This window comes from Scyliorhinus canicula, chromosome 18 (assembly GCF_902713615.1).
Source record: "Scyliorhinus canicula chromosome 18, sScyCan1.1, whole genome shotgun sequence".
In the NCBI taxonomy this organism is placed as follows: domain Eukaryota; kingdom Metazoa; phylum Chordata; class Chondrichthyes; order Carcharhiniformes; family Scyliorhinidae; genus Scyliorhinus; species Scyliorhinus canicula.
In genome coordinates, this window is record NC_052163.1 from 104632228 (window position 1) to 104652180 (window position 19953).

At 47.4% G+C, this 19953-nt stretch overlaps 1 protein-coding gene across 4 annotated transcripts in view; it reads left to right on the forward strand.

Moving 5' to 3' along the window:
- Positions 1-19953, forward strand: part of nfic (nuclear factor I/C) — a 550936-nt gene that overhangs the window by 327323 nt on the left and 203660 nt on the right. For all 4 annotated transcript variants that reach the window (XM_038778311.1, XM_038778312.1, XM_038778309.1 and 1 more), the window contains exon 6: positions 14544-14668. In XM_038778311.1, coding sequence (XP_038634239.1) covers positions 14544-14668 — 125 coding nt within the window. The remainder of the gene's footprint in view (positions 1-14543; positions 14669-19953) is intronic.

Here is a 19953-nt window from a genome sequence, read left to right on the forward strand (position 1 = left end):
CTTTAGTTTCCTGAGGAAGTATAGGCACTGTTGTGCTTTCTTGGAGGTAGCGTCGATGTGGGTGGACTAGGCCAGATTTTTGGAGATGTGCACCCCTAGGAATTTGAAACTGCTAACCATCTCCACCTCGACCCCATTGATGCTGACAGGGGTATGTACAGTACTTTGCTTCCTGAAGTCAATGACCAGCTCTTTAGTTTTGCTGGCATTGAGGGAGAGATTGTTGTCGCTACACCACTCCACTAGGTTCTCTATCTCCCTCCTGTATTCTGACTCGTCGTTATTCGAGATCCGGCCCACTATGGTCGTATCGTCAAACTTGTAGATGGAGTTGGAACCAAGTTTTGCCACGCAGTCGTGTGTGTACGGGGAGTAGAGTAGAGGGCTAAGTACGCAGCCTTGCGGGGCCCTGGTATTGAGGACTATTGTGAAGGAGGTGTTGTTGTTCATTCTTACTGATTGTGGTCTGTTGGTCAGAAAATCGAGGATCCAGTTGCAGAGTGGAGAGCCAAGTCCTAGGTCTTCGAGCTTTGATATGAGCTTGGCTGGGATTATGGTGTTGAAGGCGGAGCTGTAGTCAATAAATAGGAGTCTGATGTAGGAGTCCTTGTTTTCGAGATGCTCTAGGGATGAGTGTAGGGCCAGTGAAATGGACCGGTTGCAACGGTATGCGAATTGCAGTGGATCAAGGCGTTCTGGGAGTATGGAGGTGATGCGTTTCATGATCAACCTCTCAAAGCACTTCATTACGACTGAAGTCAGGGCCACCGAACGGTAGTCATTGAGGCTCGTTGCCTGGTTCTTCTTTGGTACCGGTATGATGGTGGTCTTCTTAAAGCAGGTGGGGACCTCGGAGTGGAGTAGGGACAGGTTAAAGATGTCTGTGAATACCTCTGCCAGCTGGTCCGTGCAGGCTCTGAGTGCACGACCAGGGATCCTGTCTGGGCCCGTCGCCTTCCGAGGTTTCACTTTCAGGAAGGCCGATCTGACTTCAGAAGCTGTGATGTTGGGTATGGGTGAATTTTGGGCTGCTGGGACACTCGACAGCGGATTGTTGGTTACCTGCTCGAACCGAGCATAGAATGCATTGAGTTCATCGGGGAGGGGTGCGCTGCTGCCAGAGATACCGCTCGGCTTCGCTTTGTAGCCCATTATGTTTAGTCCTTGCCACAACCGCCGAGAGTCCGTCTGTGACTCTAGCTTGGTTTGATATTCTCTCTTGGCATCTCGGATGGTTTTGCAGAAGTTGTATCTGGGACCCCCATTGGAATTTCCCAGCCTATTTTGAGCAGTCGAGAATCTCGGAGGAACTAATTTCCACTCCGTTTTACAGCCCCCTCCTCCGCACGTACTCTGGAGATGATCCCAATGCTGGATCAGGATTTTCACCCGTGTGTGCGTAAAGTCTGAATGTAATCATAAATATTCTTGCTGTGGTCTTTATCTAAAATAAAATTTGTCAAATCTCATGGTGCCATGCACCTGCAAGTGTTATCTTTCGTCTCTCATAAATTCTGCACTTATCAGGAATGCTGTATGATGGTGAGAAAAGCTGATGCAATTTAAAGACACAAACTATAAAATATTGTACCTAGGTATCAGCGAATTTGATACATTAAATGGATCCCTGTTTTCTGCTTGCAATCATTACCCACTAGAGCGATCAGAATCACTCGACTGAATTGCTGCATTGTAACTTAATATCAGCCATCTGTTCAATGTTGCAATGATCTAGAACTCAATATTCTGCACTTTATCATTGGTTGCCTGACATTTTATTTAATTCTATCCATGTAGCTGAGCTATCGGGGGTTATTTTCTGAGTACCTTGGAGGGTCGGAGTGGGGGTGGAATGGCACTGTGGCAGGAAAATGTCCACACAGGCTTTCCAACCTGGAAATCAACCTGAGATTGTGCTTGTGACTCGTGGGAAAATTAGCCCAATTTCCTGGGTTGCACCTATGCAGGAATGAAACCATCATTTACAATAACCTCATACCAATGGGAATTTCCATCAGTATGTCCTGAAACATTCATGACAGAATGTACAAATTGGCATAAAACAAGAGCAAATGCAGCCCCCGCAGTAGAGATTAAAGGCTATCATTGTGTGCCACTGCACGTCACTCTCAAAAGACTCTTGCTGCTACTCCTCCACCTCATCCCCTTCCAGTATTATGCACCACAGCGTTATGTTCATTAGAAGGTCATACAGGCTGACACCTCTTCTGACCATATGGAGTGGCAGGTCAATGGATTGGTTTGATTCCAAACATGACAGCACAAGAAGAGTGCAAAACTGAGTTCAGAATTCTTTCGTTAAATTGCTTTCAAACTTCAACAATTTCAGTTCTGCTTTCTCAAGTGGCCTTGGTCCATACTCCACGTACATTTTAGGGCATGAATTGTTACGATCGATGATGGACTGTGAACATTTAAAGAGAGATCCGAATACCTCGTTTTAACCAATAGTACTACTTCACAAGATTGCTATTTTCTTTAACAAAACCCAAAGCTTATTGTATTTGGAACAACTTGAACACGCACTATTAACTTAATAATATAGGCTAACTATGTATGTCTTGTATTCAGTTTATTTCTTACTACATTCAAGAATTTCCTTGTAAGGCACATCATTCTGAAGTTATTTACTTCTGTAGGGAACAGCTATAATCTTCTGGAGAATTATTCTCAGCTCTAGATATTCTCAGGAGGTAATTTTCATTTGTCTTCTCTTGACTATGGATGCCTCAGACCAATGTTCGGGTTATGTTCCCAAAACTTCTGAACTAACCTGCTTCACCACAAGACTCTGTAGGGACCACCGTAGATTCTTCCACTGGCTTCAAACTAGGTAATCTTCCAGCTTCTGTTCCCTCACAAAAGTCAAACTGAGATTTTTCTCTACATCCTAGTTATGACTGTAACATTACATTCTGTAGTCTCTCCTTCCTTCCCTATGTACGGTATGCGTTGTCTGTGTAGCATGCAAGAAACAACACTTTTCATTGTATACTAATACATGTGACAATAATAAATCAAATCAAATCAAAGAGATTAAACCGTGCCTGCATTCCATGCAATCAATGATGAAGTTAGGGTTTTACTCTACTCGCGGTGCAGATCCAAATAACTGTAATTTACTTTGGCTTTCTCTTGGTGAGCTGCAAACCACACAAGGTCCAAACTGCAATTTAAAAACACTCTCCGCAAACATCCAAATAAATTGAAACTAGAGAACCTGCCTTAGCTTAACCTTCCTCTATGATGATGATGAAGCCTGCTCTTGGCTATCCTTCAATCAAAATTTAAGCCAATTATACCTCACTTCCAATTTTCTTTTCGATCTGATAAAGTAAATGGATTTTACAACTTTTCAGGGTTTACTGAATGCTTTTAAACTAACTTAACACTACCTCCCAAAACCAAAACATCCCCCTGGACTGCCATTATTGCAAGCTTTGTACATATCATGCCTCTAACTCTTCAACTAATTAGGCTCGCCATTGTTTTACGGCTCTCTCATATATTCCCACTTCATTGAATGAATAGGGGTCACCTTTGGAACTGCCTTTTATTTATTTCTGTCACATCAATTCCTCCTATTGCTGTTTCCCAGTATCATGCTGTAGAAAAACTGCAATTGGCCCAGGATAGCAGCAGTACTGGTCAAAATGTTGTAAATGGATGGCCGGACTCTGTTGAATGTTCCTCTCACTCTAATCCTTTATGTGGTGAAGCACCATGGGCCGGGATTCTCCGACCCTGCGCTGGGTTGGAGAATCCCCGTCGGGAGGCGCGAATCCCGCCCCAATGCCGGCTGCCCTAATCTCCGGCACTGTTTTTTGGGGTCCAGCGGGATTCCCACCATGCGGGTCGGAGGCCGTTGACAGCGCCCCCCCCCCCCCAGGCGATACTTCAGGCCCCGATGGGCCGAGTGGCCATAATGTTTTGGCCTGTCCCGCCGGCGTGAATTACTCACCTCACACACGTGGGACCTGGCAGGTAAGTGTTTGGGGGCGGTCCTGGGGGTGGCTTGGCCCGGGATCGGGGCCTACCAATCTGCGGCCGGTCTGGTTTCATGGGGGGGGGGCCTTCTTTCCTCCATACTGGGACCCTGTTGGGTTCTGCCAGATTGCCCGGGGGCTGGTGCAGAGAAGGGAACCACCGCGCAGGTGCAGAAATACGCCGGCCGGTCTGCGCATGCGCGGAAATACGCCGGCCGGTCAGCGCATGCGCGAGATCACGCCAGCCATTCCGTGCATGCGCAACCCTTCGGTGCCGGCTGAAAAGGCGCCAACCACTCCGGCGTCAACCTAGCCCTGAGAAATTGTAGAATTCCTCGCTTTTGGGGGCTGTTGACGCCAGAGTGGTTGGCGCCGATTTCCCCGCCAGAGTAATGGGACATAGCCCCATTTACAGAGAATCTCGCCCATGGTCTCTGCTGAGGTCTTCAGTATAACTCTTGTTCCAATCTTCAGGGCTTGTGGTGTCTTTAAACATTCTTCCAACATCTTCTGAGATGGCATCATGGTCACACTGCAGCATCACCATGGTCATCCTGTTGTCACTCTGGCTTGCCTGGGGGAATCTTTCCTGGAGTAGGTCATGAAACTGCTCATATCCCCTGACCAAGTTAACCATGCCTCATAATGGCAACCACAGTGGGTGCAAACCAATCCCTGACCCTGAAGCAGGACCCTGTTTGTGAACCCATTCACCCTTCGGAGCTCATCTATTAGAACATTTTCAAGTCAAGGTCTTAACAGATTCACCATGGGAAATGAGAATGTCATGTTTTAAACAAAGATGACCATGGGCCAGATTTTCCACTCACTTTTTTGTTGGGCAGGTTCGGGGACAGGAGCAAAAAAAAAGCGTTCAGAATACATTTGTCCCTTCCCCCTGCCAGTATGTAGGGCAACGTTGGGAACATCACTTCCATATGTTAACACATAATTATCAGCCCCCCCCACCCGTCCATTCACCCGATGTGAAACCTGACTGGTCTCCCAAGGTATCCTGAACGATTGTACCCCATGTATTTTTCCCGACAGTAAACCAAAATCTGTGATCCATTCTGATCAGTGCTGATTAAGTGTATGGATCAGAACTAATGGTTTGAGTTGTTTTTTTTGAAGTCATCTATTATTAGGAACGCAGGAAGAGGAATAGGCCATTTAACATCTCAGTTAATGCCCGCTTAAAGGCCTTGTCACACCATTGCTGGTGTGTAAAGTCCCACCATTCATAGGAGTTATGGTTCCATGAAACCTTGAAAAATGTGAAGTTGCTAACATTGAACATGCTTTTCAATGGGAGCCAATTAGATAGGTTCCAGCAATGCGAGAACAGCATTGGTTTGTGCAGTTACTCCACAGCAAATTGTGGTACAGTACCTGTATATAACAGATGGGGGGAGCATCTGACCAATTTAAGACGTATTGAAAATTTAAAAACGAGACAGTCCTCATTTATGAAATTAACAGGGCAGCACGGTGGCCTAGTGGTTAGCACAACCGCCTCACGGCGCTGAGGTCCCAGGTTCGATCCCGGCTCTGGGTCACTGTCCGTGTGGAGTTTGCACATTCTCCCCGTGTCTGCGTGGGTTTCGCCCCCACAACACAAAAATGTGCAGAGTAGGTGGATTGGCCACGCTAAATTGCCCCTTAATTGGAAAAAATAATTGGGTAATCTAATTTAAAAAAAAAGAAAAAAAAAAAAAAAAAAATTTATGAAATTAACGAATCGCCTCAAAACTGACAGACAGAATCACCTGGCATTTCAAATTGAACAGAGCTGTTAATGCAGTTCTGGACCAAGGGAGTCAGACATTTCCAGATTAATCTTCGCTTTCAGAAACTTTGACACCATCTCCCCATTAACACATGTCGAGTTCTCTGCTCTGCCGTTTCCTCGGGGAAAGCAGAAAGAGGGAAACAAAACGTGGATAAGTAAGTGTTGTTCATGCAATGGGTGATGCAAGTGCAAGTAAATGAAGGCTTGAACTAGGAAGTCATGAAAGATGGGATTTTATTTTGTTCACCCAGAAGCATGTGGGTAGCCTGAAGAACAAACCCTGTGTTAGGGCTTTCAAAGTCATTTAATGCCTGGATGAGGGACCCCGCATTAGGAAGCAGGATTCCTGCTGAGAGCCACAGCCATACTCTTGCTGCTGAACCCCCCCCCCCCAACTTTTTCCTGCAACCTCAATCCCACCATCACTTGCCTGTTGCCTGTGTTCCTCAGCGTTATTGGGCCTCTGGTGGATGTTGTACTGACAGCAGCCATAGCTCCCATTGATGCCACTGAACAGTGCCCAGCCACTGACATCTGATTGGCTGGCAGCTCTCCGAGATCGGGGTGGAGGGGCTGGATGGGGGAAGCTATCTCTGGAGCCCTCAATCTCAGAAAAGGCCCTCTGCTGTCTAGTTAAGTGGTTGATTGGCACTTAATTTGGTGGGTCTTCCCAAAGGGAGGCAATACAGGGCTTTCTCTCCAGCCAGCCAGCGAGACCTGCATCTCCTCCATTAAATATCATCTCATGTTATCCTATGTTCAGTTTTTGTTCTCTCTCTGTAAAAACTAATCCCCGGCAGTCACAAAGTTAGTATTGTGTCACCTCCAATTATTGCGAAGCTGCACTGGTTCCAAGACCAGGAAAGAATTCTAAAGTGGGCCCGGCAAACGAAACAGAGCACGTGGGAAGGGAAGGCCATAAGGGTGTATCAGGACTTTGGGGTGGACCTGGCCAGAAAAAGGGCTGAATTCAACAAGGCGAAATCAGCACTGCACAAAAGCAAGGTAAAATTTGGGATGTTATTCCCGGCCAAACCCTGGGTAACATTTGAGGGGAAAGAGCTGTATTTTAACAACCCAGCGGCGGCTGATGAGTTTGTTAGAGCGATCAAGCTGAGGGAGGAGCACACGCAACCACAATAAAAGATGGAAAAGGAAGGGAAAACCAGAACAAAGAGCGGAGGACAGACTGCAAACAAGGACAGTGGACTCATGAACTGTGCACATGTGTTATGCCTTGCGCGGGATTGTGCTGTCTTGTTTCAGAGCTTGTCTCCTCTCTCAGTGCAATGTGGAGGGAGTGGAGCGAGAGAAATGAGGGTGAGGAAAGCAAACAGTGGGGTGAGACAAGGGCCAGTAGGAGAAAGGTTAAACAAAGTCAGAACTGGGCGAATACTGGGAGGAGGGCCACCGTACTAGCGAGGAGGGCCAGCACGGGAGGGTAGGAAGGAAGGAGGGCTGCGGCGCCCCTCTCAGGGGAGGGGGAGCGCTTGGCACGGGGGGGTGGGGGGGAGAAGGGGGGGGAATGCAGGGGGGGACAAAAGTGGGAGAGGAGTCTGGGGGAGAATGCAGAACAAAAGAGAAGCAAAGAGAACGGTGAGACAGTGAAGCAGTACAGACATTGGCCTCGGCGGGCATGGAGCAGGGCAAGGAACCAAGAGGGTGCCACAAACAGCCACTCGAGAGGGCATCAAGGCGGAGGGAGACGCTGGAGCGCAGGGGCGCACCCGTGTGGCGTACACACAGCTGGTGGCTGCATTGGGTGCCCCCTGGGCAAAGGGAAACCCCTGAGCGCTGGCGCCCGACCCCATGGTGAGAGAGGTGACCCTGGCCATTTTGGACGGCCCCCTAGCAAAGGGAAACCCCGGAGTGCAGGGGCGCGTCCACCAGGTAAGTATGGGTGATCCCACAGGACCGGGGGGGTCAGAAACCCCACACTAGGATTGTTACCTGGAATGTAAGGGGACTCAACAGCCCAGTGAAAAGATCCAGAGTGTTCGCCCACCTAAGAAGCCTAAAAGCAGACATAATCTACCTACAAGAGACGCATCTGAGGGAGAAGGACCGACTGCTGGTAAGCAAGGGCTAGGTGGGACAGACATACCACTCATGCTATGGGACGAGGGCTAGTGGGGTAGCAATATTAATTCGCAAAAGGACGAAGTTTACGGGAACCAAGACAGTTACGGACCCAGGGGGAAGATATGTCATGCTCAGCAGTGTCCTGGAAGGGGCACCGGTCGTACTGGTAAATGTGTATGCTCCCAACTGGGACGACTCAGAATTCATAAAGAAGACCATGGCGGAAATCTCTGACCTTGACATACACCGGCTGATTATGGGGGGGCGACTTTAACTGCGTGCTGGACCCACTGACCGACCAATCAAACCCCAGAACGGGAAAACGTCTGGCATGGCTAGAGAGCTAGGGGCCTTCATGGAACAGATGGGGGCGGTGGACCCATGGAGGGTCCTGCACCTGGGAGAAAAGGAGTTCTCATTCTTTTCGCAGGTGCACAAGGTATACCGAAATCGGTGCTTCCGGGGATCACGGGAACGGACTACTCCGCGATCGTTATCTCCGACCACACTCCACACTATATGGATGTGAGGTTGGAGAGAAGAGGCTGGGCCCAGCGCCCCACATGGAGGCAGAACATGGATCTCCTGGCCAACAAGGCTTTCTGCCAAAACATATCGCAGGGCACAAGTGATTACGTTAGTAACAACCAAAACAGGGAGGTCTCACCCTCCACGTTCTGGGAGGCACTGAAGGCCCTATTCAGAGGAGAGATCATAGCCTACAAGGCAAGTACAGATAGGGAAGAAAGGGTCGCCAGGCAACAGCTAGTGGACTCCATTCTGGAAGTCAATAGAAAGTACGCCGAGGCCCCGACCGTAGAACTGCTGGCGGAGAGGAAAAAGCTGCAAATGGACTTTAACTTGCTATCCGCTAGGAAAGCAATGTACCAACTCTATCAGACACGGGTGACCTTCTACGAACAAGGAGACAAGGCTGGCCGCCTATTGGCTCACCAGCTGAGAAAGCAGGCAGCCACGAGGGAAATAGTACAGTTTAAGACTAGCAAAGGCAGACTGGTAACAGAGCTAAAGGAGGTCAATTGGGCATTCGAGACCTTCTACCGTACTGTACACCTCCGTGACGCCCGACGGGGATGCAGGAATGCAACCGTTCCTAGACAGACTGGAACTACCAGTGGTTGGGGAAAATAGATGGGGGGGGGGGGGGGGGGGAAGCTGGAAGCACCAATAGACCTGGGAGAAATCATGGAGAGCATCAGCTCTATGCAGGCAGGAAAGGCACCGGGACCCAACGGGTTCCCGGCGGACTTCGATAAAAACTTTGCACCAGTCCTGGCCCCATGACCACTCTCCCTGGCGGGAAGAGTGCAGACGATCAAGATGAATGCACTGCCAAGATTCCTCTTCCTGTTTCCATCCATCCCAATCTTCATCCCCAAGGCCTTTTTCAAAAACATAGACAGGATAATAATGGCGTTTCTGTGGGGGGGCAAGAACCCGAGAATTCCCAAACCGACTCTGCAAAGAGGGAAAGTCAGAGGGGGCCTGGCTCAACCGAAACTACAATACTACCACTGGGCAGCAACGGCAGAAAAAGTGAGGGGATAGGTACAAGAACCCGACACAGACTGGGTACAAATGGAGGAGGCATCCTGTAAAGGAACAACCCTCTGGGCCCTGGTCACAGCAACACTCCCATACTCCTCAACAACGAGCCCAGTGGTAGCAGCCACGCTGAGAACGTGGACCCAGTTGAGACAGCACATCGGGATAACCAAAATGTCCCTTATGGCACCCATCTGCGGCAATCACAGATTCCCCCCAGCCATGCTAGATACCACTTTCAAAAGATGGAGGTGGGACGGGGCGCACTGACGGTCGGGGACTTCTACATAGGGCACAGACTGGCGACACTGGACTAACTGACGAAGTGGAAACTAGCACGAGGACAGGAATTGAGACACCTCCAAATAAAGCACTTTCTCCACAAAGAGACAGTAGGGTACCTCGGGGCCCCAGAAAGCACACTACTAGAGGACCTGATAGGCACAAGCAGCGAGAAGGGGGGGGCTATGTGGGCAAATATACGGACAGCTACTGGACAGAGCCCGAACACCACTGGACGGGACCAAACAAAAATGGGAGGACGAATTGGGGACAGAGGTGGGATGGGGACTCTGGAGCGAAGCACTGAGCAGGCTGAGCTCCACCTCCTCCTGCACAAGGCTAAGCCTAATGCAGCTCAAAGTGGTGCACAGAGCGCACCTGACCAGAACATCGAATGAGCAGGTTCTTCCTGGAGGTGGAGGACAAATGTGAACGGTGCCAGAGGGACCTGGCCAACCACACCCACATGTTTTGGGCTTGCCCCAAGCTTGCTGGGTTCTGGACAGCCTTCTCCGACGCAATGTCCAAAGTTGTGGGGGTGAGGGTAAAGCCATGCCCAATAGTGGCAATCTTCGGGGTATCAGAGCAGCCAGAGCTACACATGGGGAAGGGGGCCAACGCCCTTGCTTTCGCTTCCCTTATCGCACGCCGGAGAATCCTGCTCGGCTGGCGATCGGCAGCACCACCCAAAGCTGCAGACTGGCTCACTGACCTCTCGGAATTTCTCTAGCTGGAGAAGATTAAGTACGCCAACCGAGGGTCAGAGGAAGGCTTCCTGGAGACTTGGGGGCAGTTCGTCGGCCTGTTCCAAAACCTGTTCGAGGCCAGCAACGAGGAGTAAGCCAGGGGAAAAAAACCAAAAAGATGACAGAGGGTGGTGGTTGATGGCAAATGTTCATCCTGGAGTTCAGTTACTAGTGGTGTACCGCAAGGATCTGTTTTGGGGCCACTGCTGTTTGTCATTTTTATAAATGACCTGGAAGAGGGTGTAGAAGGATGGGTTAGTAAATTTGCAGATGACACGAAGGTCGGTGGAGTTGTGGATAGTGCTGAAGGATGTTATAGGATACAGAGGGACATAGATAAGCTGCAGAGCTGGGCTGAGAGGTGGCAGATGGAGTTTAATGCGGAAAAGTGTGAGGTGGTTCACTTTGGAAGGAGTAACAGGAATGCAGAGTACTGGGCTAATGGCAAGATTCTTGGTAGTGTAGATGAACAGAGAGATCTCGGCATCCAGGTACATAAATCCCTGAAAGTTGCCACCCAGGTTAATAGGGCTGTTAAGAAGGCATATGGTGTGCTAGCCTTTATAAGCAGGGGGATTGAGTTTCGGAACCACAAGGTCATGCTGCAGCTGTACATAACTCTGGTGCGGCCACACCTGGAGTACTGCGTGCAGTTCTGGTCACCACATTATAGGAAGGATGTGGAAGCTTTGGAAAGGGTTCAGAGGAGATTTACTAGGATGTTGCCTGGTATGGAGGGAAGGTCTTATGAGGAAAGGCTCAGGGAATTGAGGTTGTTTTCGTTAGAGAGGAGAAGGCTGAGAGGTGACTTAATAGAGACATATAAGATAGTCAGAGGGTTAGATAGGGTGGACAGTGAGAGTCTTTTTCCTCGGATGGTGATGACCAACACGAGGGGACATAGCTTTAAATTGAGGGGTGAGAGATATAGGACAGATGTCAGAGGCAGTTTCTTTACTCAGAGAGTAGTAGGGGTGTGGAACGCCCTGCCTGCAATAGTAGTAGACTCGCCAACTTTAAGGGCATTTAAGTGGTCACTGGATAGACATATGGATGAAAATGGAATAGTGTAGGTCAGATAGGCTTCAGATGGTTTCACAGGTCGGCGCAACATCGAGGGCCGAAGGGCCCGTACTGCGCTGTAGTGTTCTATGTTCTATGTTCTATGAAGAACCAAAGGACTGGGCAACCCCGGGGGGGGGGGGGGGGGGGGGGGGGCGATGGGGAAACCACAAGAGAAGAGGAAGGGTGCTGAAACCAATGGGGGGGAGGAGGAAGGGGGGATATCATAGACCACTCTAGAGGGCAACAAAATGTTCGTACAGTTAGTCATATGAAGGTCAAAACAAACCTCTCTAAAATAAAGCAAATTAGCGCAGGCAAGAAAAATATAATGTATATCAGTAACAATTGTTTATAAATAGGAGAAAAGCCAATAAAAAGATTTTCAAAAAAAGGTATTGTGTCACCTCCATTAACTACAAGGGAGGGATTACAATTATGTCATATGATCGCTGATTGTAAAGCTACTGAAAGATGGGTAGTCCGTGACGACTTGTATGTCTCGCTGCTACAAGCTGGATCATGGAACATACTTGCAATAATGCTTGCTAAATAGGTAAGATTGGATGAATGGAATGCTTTACTCACTGACAAAGTTCTTGTGTTATCACAATACAATGTATCAACATACCTCCCGGCATTGCTTTTGCTAAAGCAAAGGATATTGTGCTTTACAATGTAATGAACTGTTGAACCCTTCAATATATTTCCTTTTGTTGCTAAGCGAGAGCTGTGTAACTAAGAACATAGGAAGTAGAGGCAGGAGTGGACAATATGACCTCTTGAGCCTGCCATGATCATCTGCCTCAACTTCATTTTTCCATCTGTTCCCCATATTGCTTGATTCCTTTCCAAGATCAAAAAACCTATCTATCCCAGCATTCATGAGTGCATTCAATGATGGCGCATCCACAATGTTCTGGGATAGAGAATTCCAAAGATTCACAACCCTCTGAACGAAGAAATTCTTCCACACCTGTCCCAACTGATCAACATTTTATCCAGGGGCTGTGCAGCACCCAGCCATCATTCTCTAGATTCCCCAACCAGGGGAAATAATCACTCGCTGTCTACCATGTCAGCCTCTTCATAATTGTGTTTTTTTAAATTAAATGACTTCTCGTTCAGCCGCATTTATTCAGCCGATCATAATAGGGCAACTATCTGACCCTGTGAACCAACCTAGTCAACCGTTGCTGTACCACCTCCAAGGCAGTTATATCATAATTCCTTGGATATGGAGACCAGACTGCACACAATACTCCAGGTGTTGTTTCAGCAGAGCCAGTGCATTTGTAGCAAGATTTCCTTTACCTTAGATTTCAATCTCCTTCCAATAAAAACCAGTATGCCGTTTGCCTTGCTAACCGCTTGCTATACCTGCCTGTTAAATTTCTATGTTCCTTTTATGAGTACATCCAGGTTTCTCTGAACATCGACATTTAACACTTTCTTAAAAAGTTCTGTTTTCCACATCCTTACCACCAAAGTGGATAACCTCACACGTCACCACATTGTACTCCACCTGCCATCTTGTTGCCACCTCACTTAAGCTATCTGTATCTCTTTTCTGCTTCTTTGTATCATCCTCACAGCTTGCATTCTCATGTAGAATTATATCATCAGTAAACTTGGATGCATTTCCAGCATCCCGCCGCCCGCAACATGTTTTCCAATCCTGCTGAAGTTGATGCCAATTTGCATTGTTCGCCGGCCACGCTGCTGGGTGTCCCACTGCAGGGGTCATCTTCAATGAGACCAGAAGATCAACCAGCGGGAAGGGCTGGAAATCCTGGCCTAAGTCTCTTCATCTAAATCGTTAATATGGATTGTAAAGAGTTGAGCTATGACACTCAACTAGTTACAGCCTGCCTACTTGAAAATTACCCATTTCATCTTATTTTCTGATTCCTGTCCATGAACCAAACCTCCATCCACTCTAACATATTTCCCTCAACTCATCTCATGTGGATTAATCTTTTGTGTAGCACCTTTTCGTATGACCTTTGCAAATACGAAATACTACATCTACAAGCTCCCTTTTATCTACTCTACTAGTTAGTCCCTCAAAAATCTCAGAGTTTCACAGGGAAGATTTTCTCATAGAATCCCCCCCCCCCCCGCCCTGTCCCCGTAACCTAACCTGCGCATCTCTGGGACACTATGGGGCAAATTTAGCACGGTTAATCCACATAACCTGCACATCCTTGGACTGTGGGAGGAAACTAGAGCACCCGGAGGAAACTCACATAGACACGTTTGTCTAATCTCTGCCTTTACCACTTGACACCTGCCACCCAAAGCCTGTTCGCAACTCCCATGACACTCTTTATCCCATGAATTTGAACCCTCTTTCTTGCACCACCTTTTAGCCATGTGTTCTCTGTCCTAATCTGCTTATCCCTGCACTAATTTGCACATGGCTCAGGAAATAATTCAGTAATCTTGAGGTCCAGCTCTTTCATTTATCTCCCGTTTTCTGGTACTCTCCAAACACCACCTCTTTCTTTGTTTTCCCTCCATGTCAATCTTAAAGTGGATCACAATGACTGGATCTTCCCCTCCAGTACCTTTTCAAGCTAGTTTGAGATGTCCTTCATCTTGAAACCAGGAAGGGAAGAAACCATGTTGGGCTCTTAACCCTGCTTACAAAGGATGCTATCTAAAGCCTTAAATATCCTTTGCAACTATTATATTATGCCTTTCCTCCTCCTCCGAAACCAGCTATTTTTTTATATTTTTATATAAGGCAGAAAATTTTGCTTGTGTGGCAAAGCTAATGACAGAAGTGTGTCTGCTATAGCACAAATCATTCGTACTAGAGAGCCCAATAACTTGGGAAGAAATGTTCCTGCATCTTAATGGAACAAAACACTGAAACTTACACACTTTCAAACATCAATTATTCTAAGTATGCATGGGGTAAAACAAAAAAGCTGAATGTAAAAAATGCTACATGATCTTTCTATATTCAATGTGGTAAACAGAGCCTTTCATCCCCTACAGGAGTAAAAGACACAAATCTGGTTCAATGGAAGATGATATTGACACTAGTCCAGGTGGGGAGTTTTACCCTTCACCCAGCTCACCTGCAAGCAGCAGTCGGAACTGGCAGGAGGAAATGGAAGGAGGTGAGTATAGGATCCAATTCTTCCTTCTCAGGGGAGACTGTGATGTTTAGCAGGAGGTTATTAATATGTTGTCCTTAAGACCATTCAGAATGTCCTATTGTTCGAGTGAACTGTAACTGTTTTGAATTAGGGCCAATCACAGAATATAAATCGAGCATGAACATGACTGTTTTCGTAGGTAATTTTTTTTATTGGTAAGGAATGTTGATTCATTTAGTGGGACTTTGCGTGATTTAAGGCACAAAATAGAGTCTTGTTTTGGACGCGTTTGGAATGGTGTTTCTCAGTGTCAACAGCGCCGAAAACGACCCCCAATCTAATTGTACTCTGCCGGTTTTTTTGGTCTCGGTCAGGAACACTTCATCGAGGCCGCACTTAATCCAGCCTTGATGAGCTCATCTCACACCTCCAGGAAGACTACTCCTGATTGGGGCACCATTTTAAATGCCGCCACAATCTTTCAGCCCCCCCTGCCCCCCTCTGCTCCTCCAACGTGGCCCCCCCAATTGCTTCAACTTATCTCTTAGGGGGTCCTCGTGTCCCCCCTCCCTTGTGCCCCAGCCAGCCTGACGGTGCCCAGGTGGCAGTGCCAAGGTGCCAGATTGGCAGTGCCAAGGTGTCCGGGTGCTAGTGGGAGTGCCAACCTGCCCAAAACCTGACCACCCAGTGGCCTCCACTGGCCTGGGAGACCCCTTCCCCCCCCCCCCCCCCCCCATCCAACCGGTGGCCTCCAATGGCCTGGGAGACCCCTTCTTTCCCCCCCCCCCCCAATGTGCCGTTATTCCTGGTCTACATTTGTAAGGACTAGTGTTAAACGGCGCCATGGCGAGGTCTCCCATGTGAAGCCATTAGTTCCCAGGCCTCGGGAAAATTCAGCGTAGACATATTCAAATGAGCCTAATGGCTCACTTAACTATCTTCATCTGGATCTTGCCAAGCAAGGGCGAGATCCAGATCGCCATGTCTCACAGGATTTTGTTAGATCGTGCGAGGTATTCCGAGCGTTGCAAACCTCTCATGAGATTAAAAGGCCTCGTCACATCACTGAGTTGGGCACGACAAGGCCATTAGATCGCACCTTTTGTTTTTTAAATTTACCCTTTTTCTCACTTTTCACTTCGAAGGGGCAGCATGGTAGCATGGTGGTTAGCATCAATGCTTCACAGCTCCAGGGTCCCAGGTTCGGTTCCCGGCTGGGTCACTGTCTGTGCGGAGTCTGCACGTCCTCCCCGTGTGTGCGTGGGTTTCCTCCGGGTGCTCTGGTTTCCTCCCACAGTCCAAAGATGTGCGGGTTAGGTGGATTGGCCATGCTAAATTGCCCGTAGTGTCCTAAAAAGTAAGGTTAAGGGGGGGGGGGGGGGGGGTTGTTGGGTTACGGGTATAAGGTGGGTTTGATCATTGCTCGGCACAACATCGAGGGCCGAAGGGCCTGTTCTGTGCTGTTCTATGTTCTATGTTCTTTGCAACTACTTTCCCCATCCCTCTGTGCTGTGCGCTGTTCCTTGCCCAAAGGGTTTCTGTAAATGCTGCTCTCAGATTGAGCTCAATAGGCAAGAATGGACTCACCTGAATTTCTTTCCTTGATAAAAACACTTCAAATGAAATGAAAATCGCATATTGTCACAAGTAGGCATCAAATGAAGTTACTGTGAAAAGCCCCAAGTCTCCACATTCCGGAGCCTGTTCGGGGAGGCTGGGACAGGAAATATCTGTTTGGGGGCCCCCCAATCACCTGCTGTGAATTTGTTGTGAGTTCATTGGAAACCTCATGGATATATTCTAACTAACTATTATTTTCTATTGACCTCAAACTGATGTCACAACATGGGTTTAGGAGAAGCTCCCCAGAACTGACTGGCTTTTGGCTCTAGTAAGTGCTTCCTCCATTGGTAAACTCAGATCAGAAGCTCTGCTGTGAAGCAGAGCAAATGAAAAGAGGGAGTTAGGAGAAGGGAAGAATAAAGAGAAGGCTGTTAAGTCATCACAGCCTTTGCATCCTGAATTGGTGTTGACTCTCTCATGCCTGCAATTTATATACATTCAATACTGCTACTATCAGGGCAGCGTGGTGGCCTAGTGGTTAGCACAGCTGCCTCACGGCGCTGAGGTCCCAGGTTCGATCCCGGCTCTGGGTCACTGTCCATGTGGAGTTTGCACATTCTCCCCGTGTCTGCGTGCGTTTCACCCCCACAACCCAAAAATGTGCAGATTAGGTGGATTGGCCACACTAAATTGCCCCCTTAATTGGAAAAAATAATTGGATAATCTAAATTTAAAAAAAAAAATACTGCTACTATCACCACACAACAATTGACCTCGTTCATTTAACATGGAAAACATCCCAAGGTTCTTCACACAGCTACAAAGAAAAAATAAGATGCTGAGGGGTGACCATCAGCTTGATCAATGAGTGGGTTTTAGGGAGGCAAGGCATGAGGATCTAGTGAAGGAATTCCAGAGCGGTGGAGCCAAAGCAGCTGATGGCTCTGTATATAATGATTCGTGAAGGAAGGTAGGGTGGCTAAGAAAGAGCTTAAGGGGGTGAGGACAGATTGACACTAGAGGAGCTTATAGAAATGGTGTGGAGTGAGGCCCTGAGGTGTTTAAACTGCAGTGAGGACAGACATTTGAATGCATGAGGGCAAGGTTGGATGAATGGGATTTGGCATAGGGTAGGATCAATGACAGCAATTTAGATGGGCTAAAGGTTATGCAAGGTGAAAAGCCAATCAATGCGTCAATTGGAAGAGTTGAGTTTGAAGGTGGCAAAGGCTGAATGAGATGTTGTGAAAGTTAAAGTAGGCGGTGTGTGTGACTCAAAGGATATGAGGTTTGAAGCTCAGCTTAGGGTCAACATCCAGCTAACCCAAGTGGAACAGGGCTAAGACCTGTTCTGGTCAGTGCGATTCAGTATCTGGGAGGGGTTCTTCAACTGGCGTTCTTACCATCATTAAATATTCAAGGGACCTAATGTCAGTGCCATGCAGCTAACTGGGATGTCTAACAAAATGTACCGCAAGATTTTAGCACCGCACTTGTTCTTTCATATCTGTCACCCATCTCGGTTCCTGGTGTGAGTCTGAGTTGCAACGATATCAAGCTTAATCAACAGTTTTCAGTATTTGTTTACTGTCTGTGCGGATTCTGCACGTTCTTTCTGTGTCTGCATGGATTCCCTCCATGTGCTCCGGTTTCCTCCCACAAGTCCCGGAAGACGTGCTGTTAGGTGAATTGAACATTCTGAATTCTCTCTCCGTACCCGAACATGCATCGGAGTGTGGCGACTAGGGGATTTTCACAGTAACTTCATTGCAGTGTTAATGTAAGCCTACTTGTGACAATAATAAAGATTAGTGGTGCCGGAATGTGGCGACTTGGGGCTTTTCACAGTAACTTTCATACTTGTGACAATAAAAGTTTATTATCATTATATTATTATTGTTACATGAAGTATATTGCACGGTGAGCTATACAGACCATACACATCTACTGTCTCGGTTCTGTTGATGTTCAGGTTGTTCTGTGCTAATAATGGGCAGTATTTTCTGAGTGGGTTGCTGAATTTTGTTCTGCATGCTAAAAGAAAAATCCACTGAAACAAGTGATGTATAAAATGCCAAGCGGGGTGGTCCATGCAAATGTTGAATCATAGTGCCTTTGCTTCGTTGACATTAGTTCATGTGCTCCAGCTGCTGATGCAAATTCTGGTGAAAGAAGCTTCAATTTTCTTCTGTGGTTCTGTGTCTCCATTTCTTGTTTGGTTCTCTTCATAATTCTCTGATTTTCTCTGCAAGAACAAGCAACTAACGAGAACTGTGTGATGCACTTATGTGTAAACACAAAGGGTCAGATAAATATAGAACTTGCTCGCCAAGAAATATTCTGCTGGATGTGACTTTTTCTTAAAGTGCAGAAAAATTACATGGTTTGCAAATATTTGTACTACAACATTGTTATTCTGTAATTAATTGCATGTTGAATCAAACATTAAAGAAGATTAAACGCGGAATTATATTTCCAAATCATGCTGATGTCTGTAAGAAATCGGGCCAAGTTTTCTCCTGTGACATGAGAAGAGTTTGTTCAGCTCCCAATTCCAACCGAAGAGGAAAGGAACAGAGACCTGGGTCTCGGCTTTTTGTGCTTCCTTCGGTTTCCAAGAGGATGGGGTGGGAGGTAAGGAAGTTGGAAGAAGATCTAGGCTCAGTTTTTTGGCAAACAGAGAGGGTGGCTGAAGGTGTTGCAGTTATGGTTGGAACATGAATTTCAAAAGGTGTTTCTTAATATTAGATGGCATGCACTTTGGGTGTGCTCTGCCTGATTGGTGCCCTATTGTGGGTTAGCGAGTGAGGAAAATCAGTCCTATGTTCATGGTGAATTCAATGGATGAACCACATAATGTTTGGATCAAAACAATTGTTGAATGGAAGAGAGTGGGAATTTTTGGTACACAGTGGTTCTATAACAAAGAACAAAGAAAAGTACAGCACAGGAACAGGCCCTTTGGCCCTCCAAGCCCATGCCGACCATGCTGCCCGACTAAACTACAATCTTCTGCACTTCCTGGGTCCGTATCCCTCTATTCCCATCCTATTCATGTATTTGTCAAGATGCCCCTTAAATGTCACTATCGTCCCTGCTTCCACCACCTCCTCCGGCAGCGAGTTCCAGGCACCCACTACCCTCTGTGTAAAAAAACTTGCCTCGTATATCTACTCTAAACTTTGCCCCTCGCACCTTAAACCTATGCCCCCTAGTAATTGACCCCTCTACCCTGGGAAAAAGCCTCTGACTATCCACTCTGTCTCTGCCCCTCATAATTTTGTAGACCTCTATCAGGTCGCCCCTCAACCTCCGTCGTTCCAGTGAGAACAAACCGAGTTTATTCAATCGCTCCTCATAGCTAATGCCCTCCATACCAGGCAACATCCTGGGAAATCTCTTCTGCACCCTCTCTGAAGCCTCCACATCCTTCTGGTAGTGTGCCAACCAGAATTGAACACGGTACTCCAAGTGTGGCCTAACTAAGGTTCTATACAGCTGCAACATGACTTGCCAATTCTCATACTCAATGCCCCGGCCAATGAAGGCAAGCATGCCGTATGCCTTCTTGACTACCTTCTCCACCTGTGCTGCCCCTTTCAGTGACCTGTGGACCTGTACACCTAGATCTCTCTGACTTTCAATACTCTTTAGGGGTCTACTGTTCACTGTATATTCTCCACGTGCATTAGACCTTCCAGATGCATTACCTCACATTTGACCGGATTAAACTCCACCTGCCA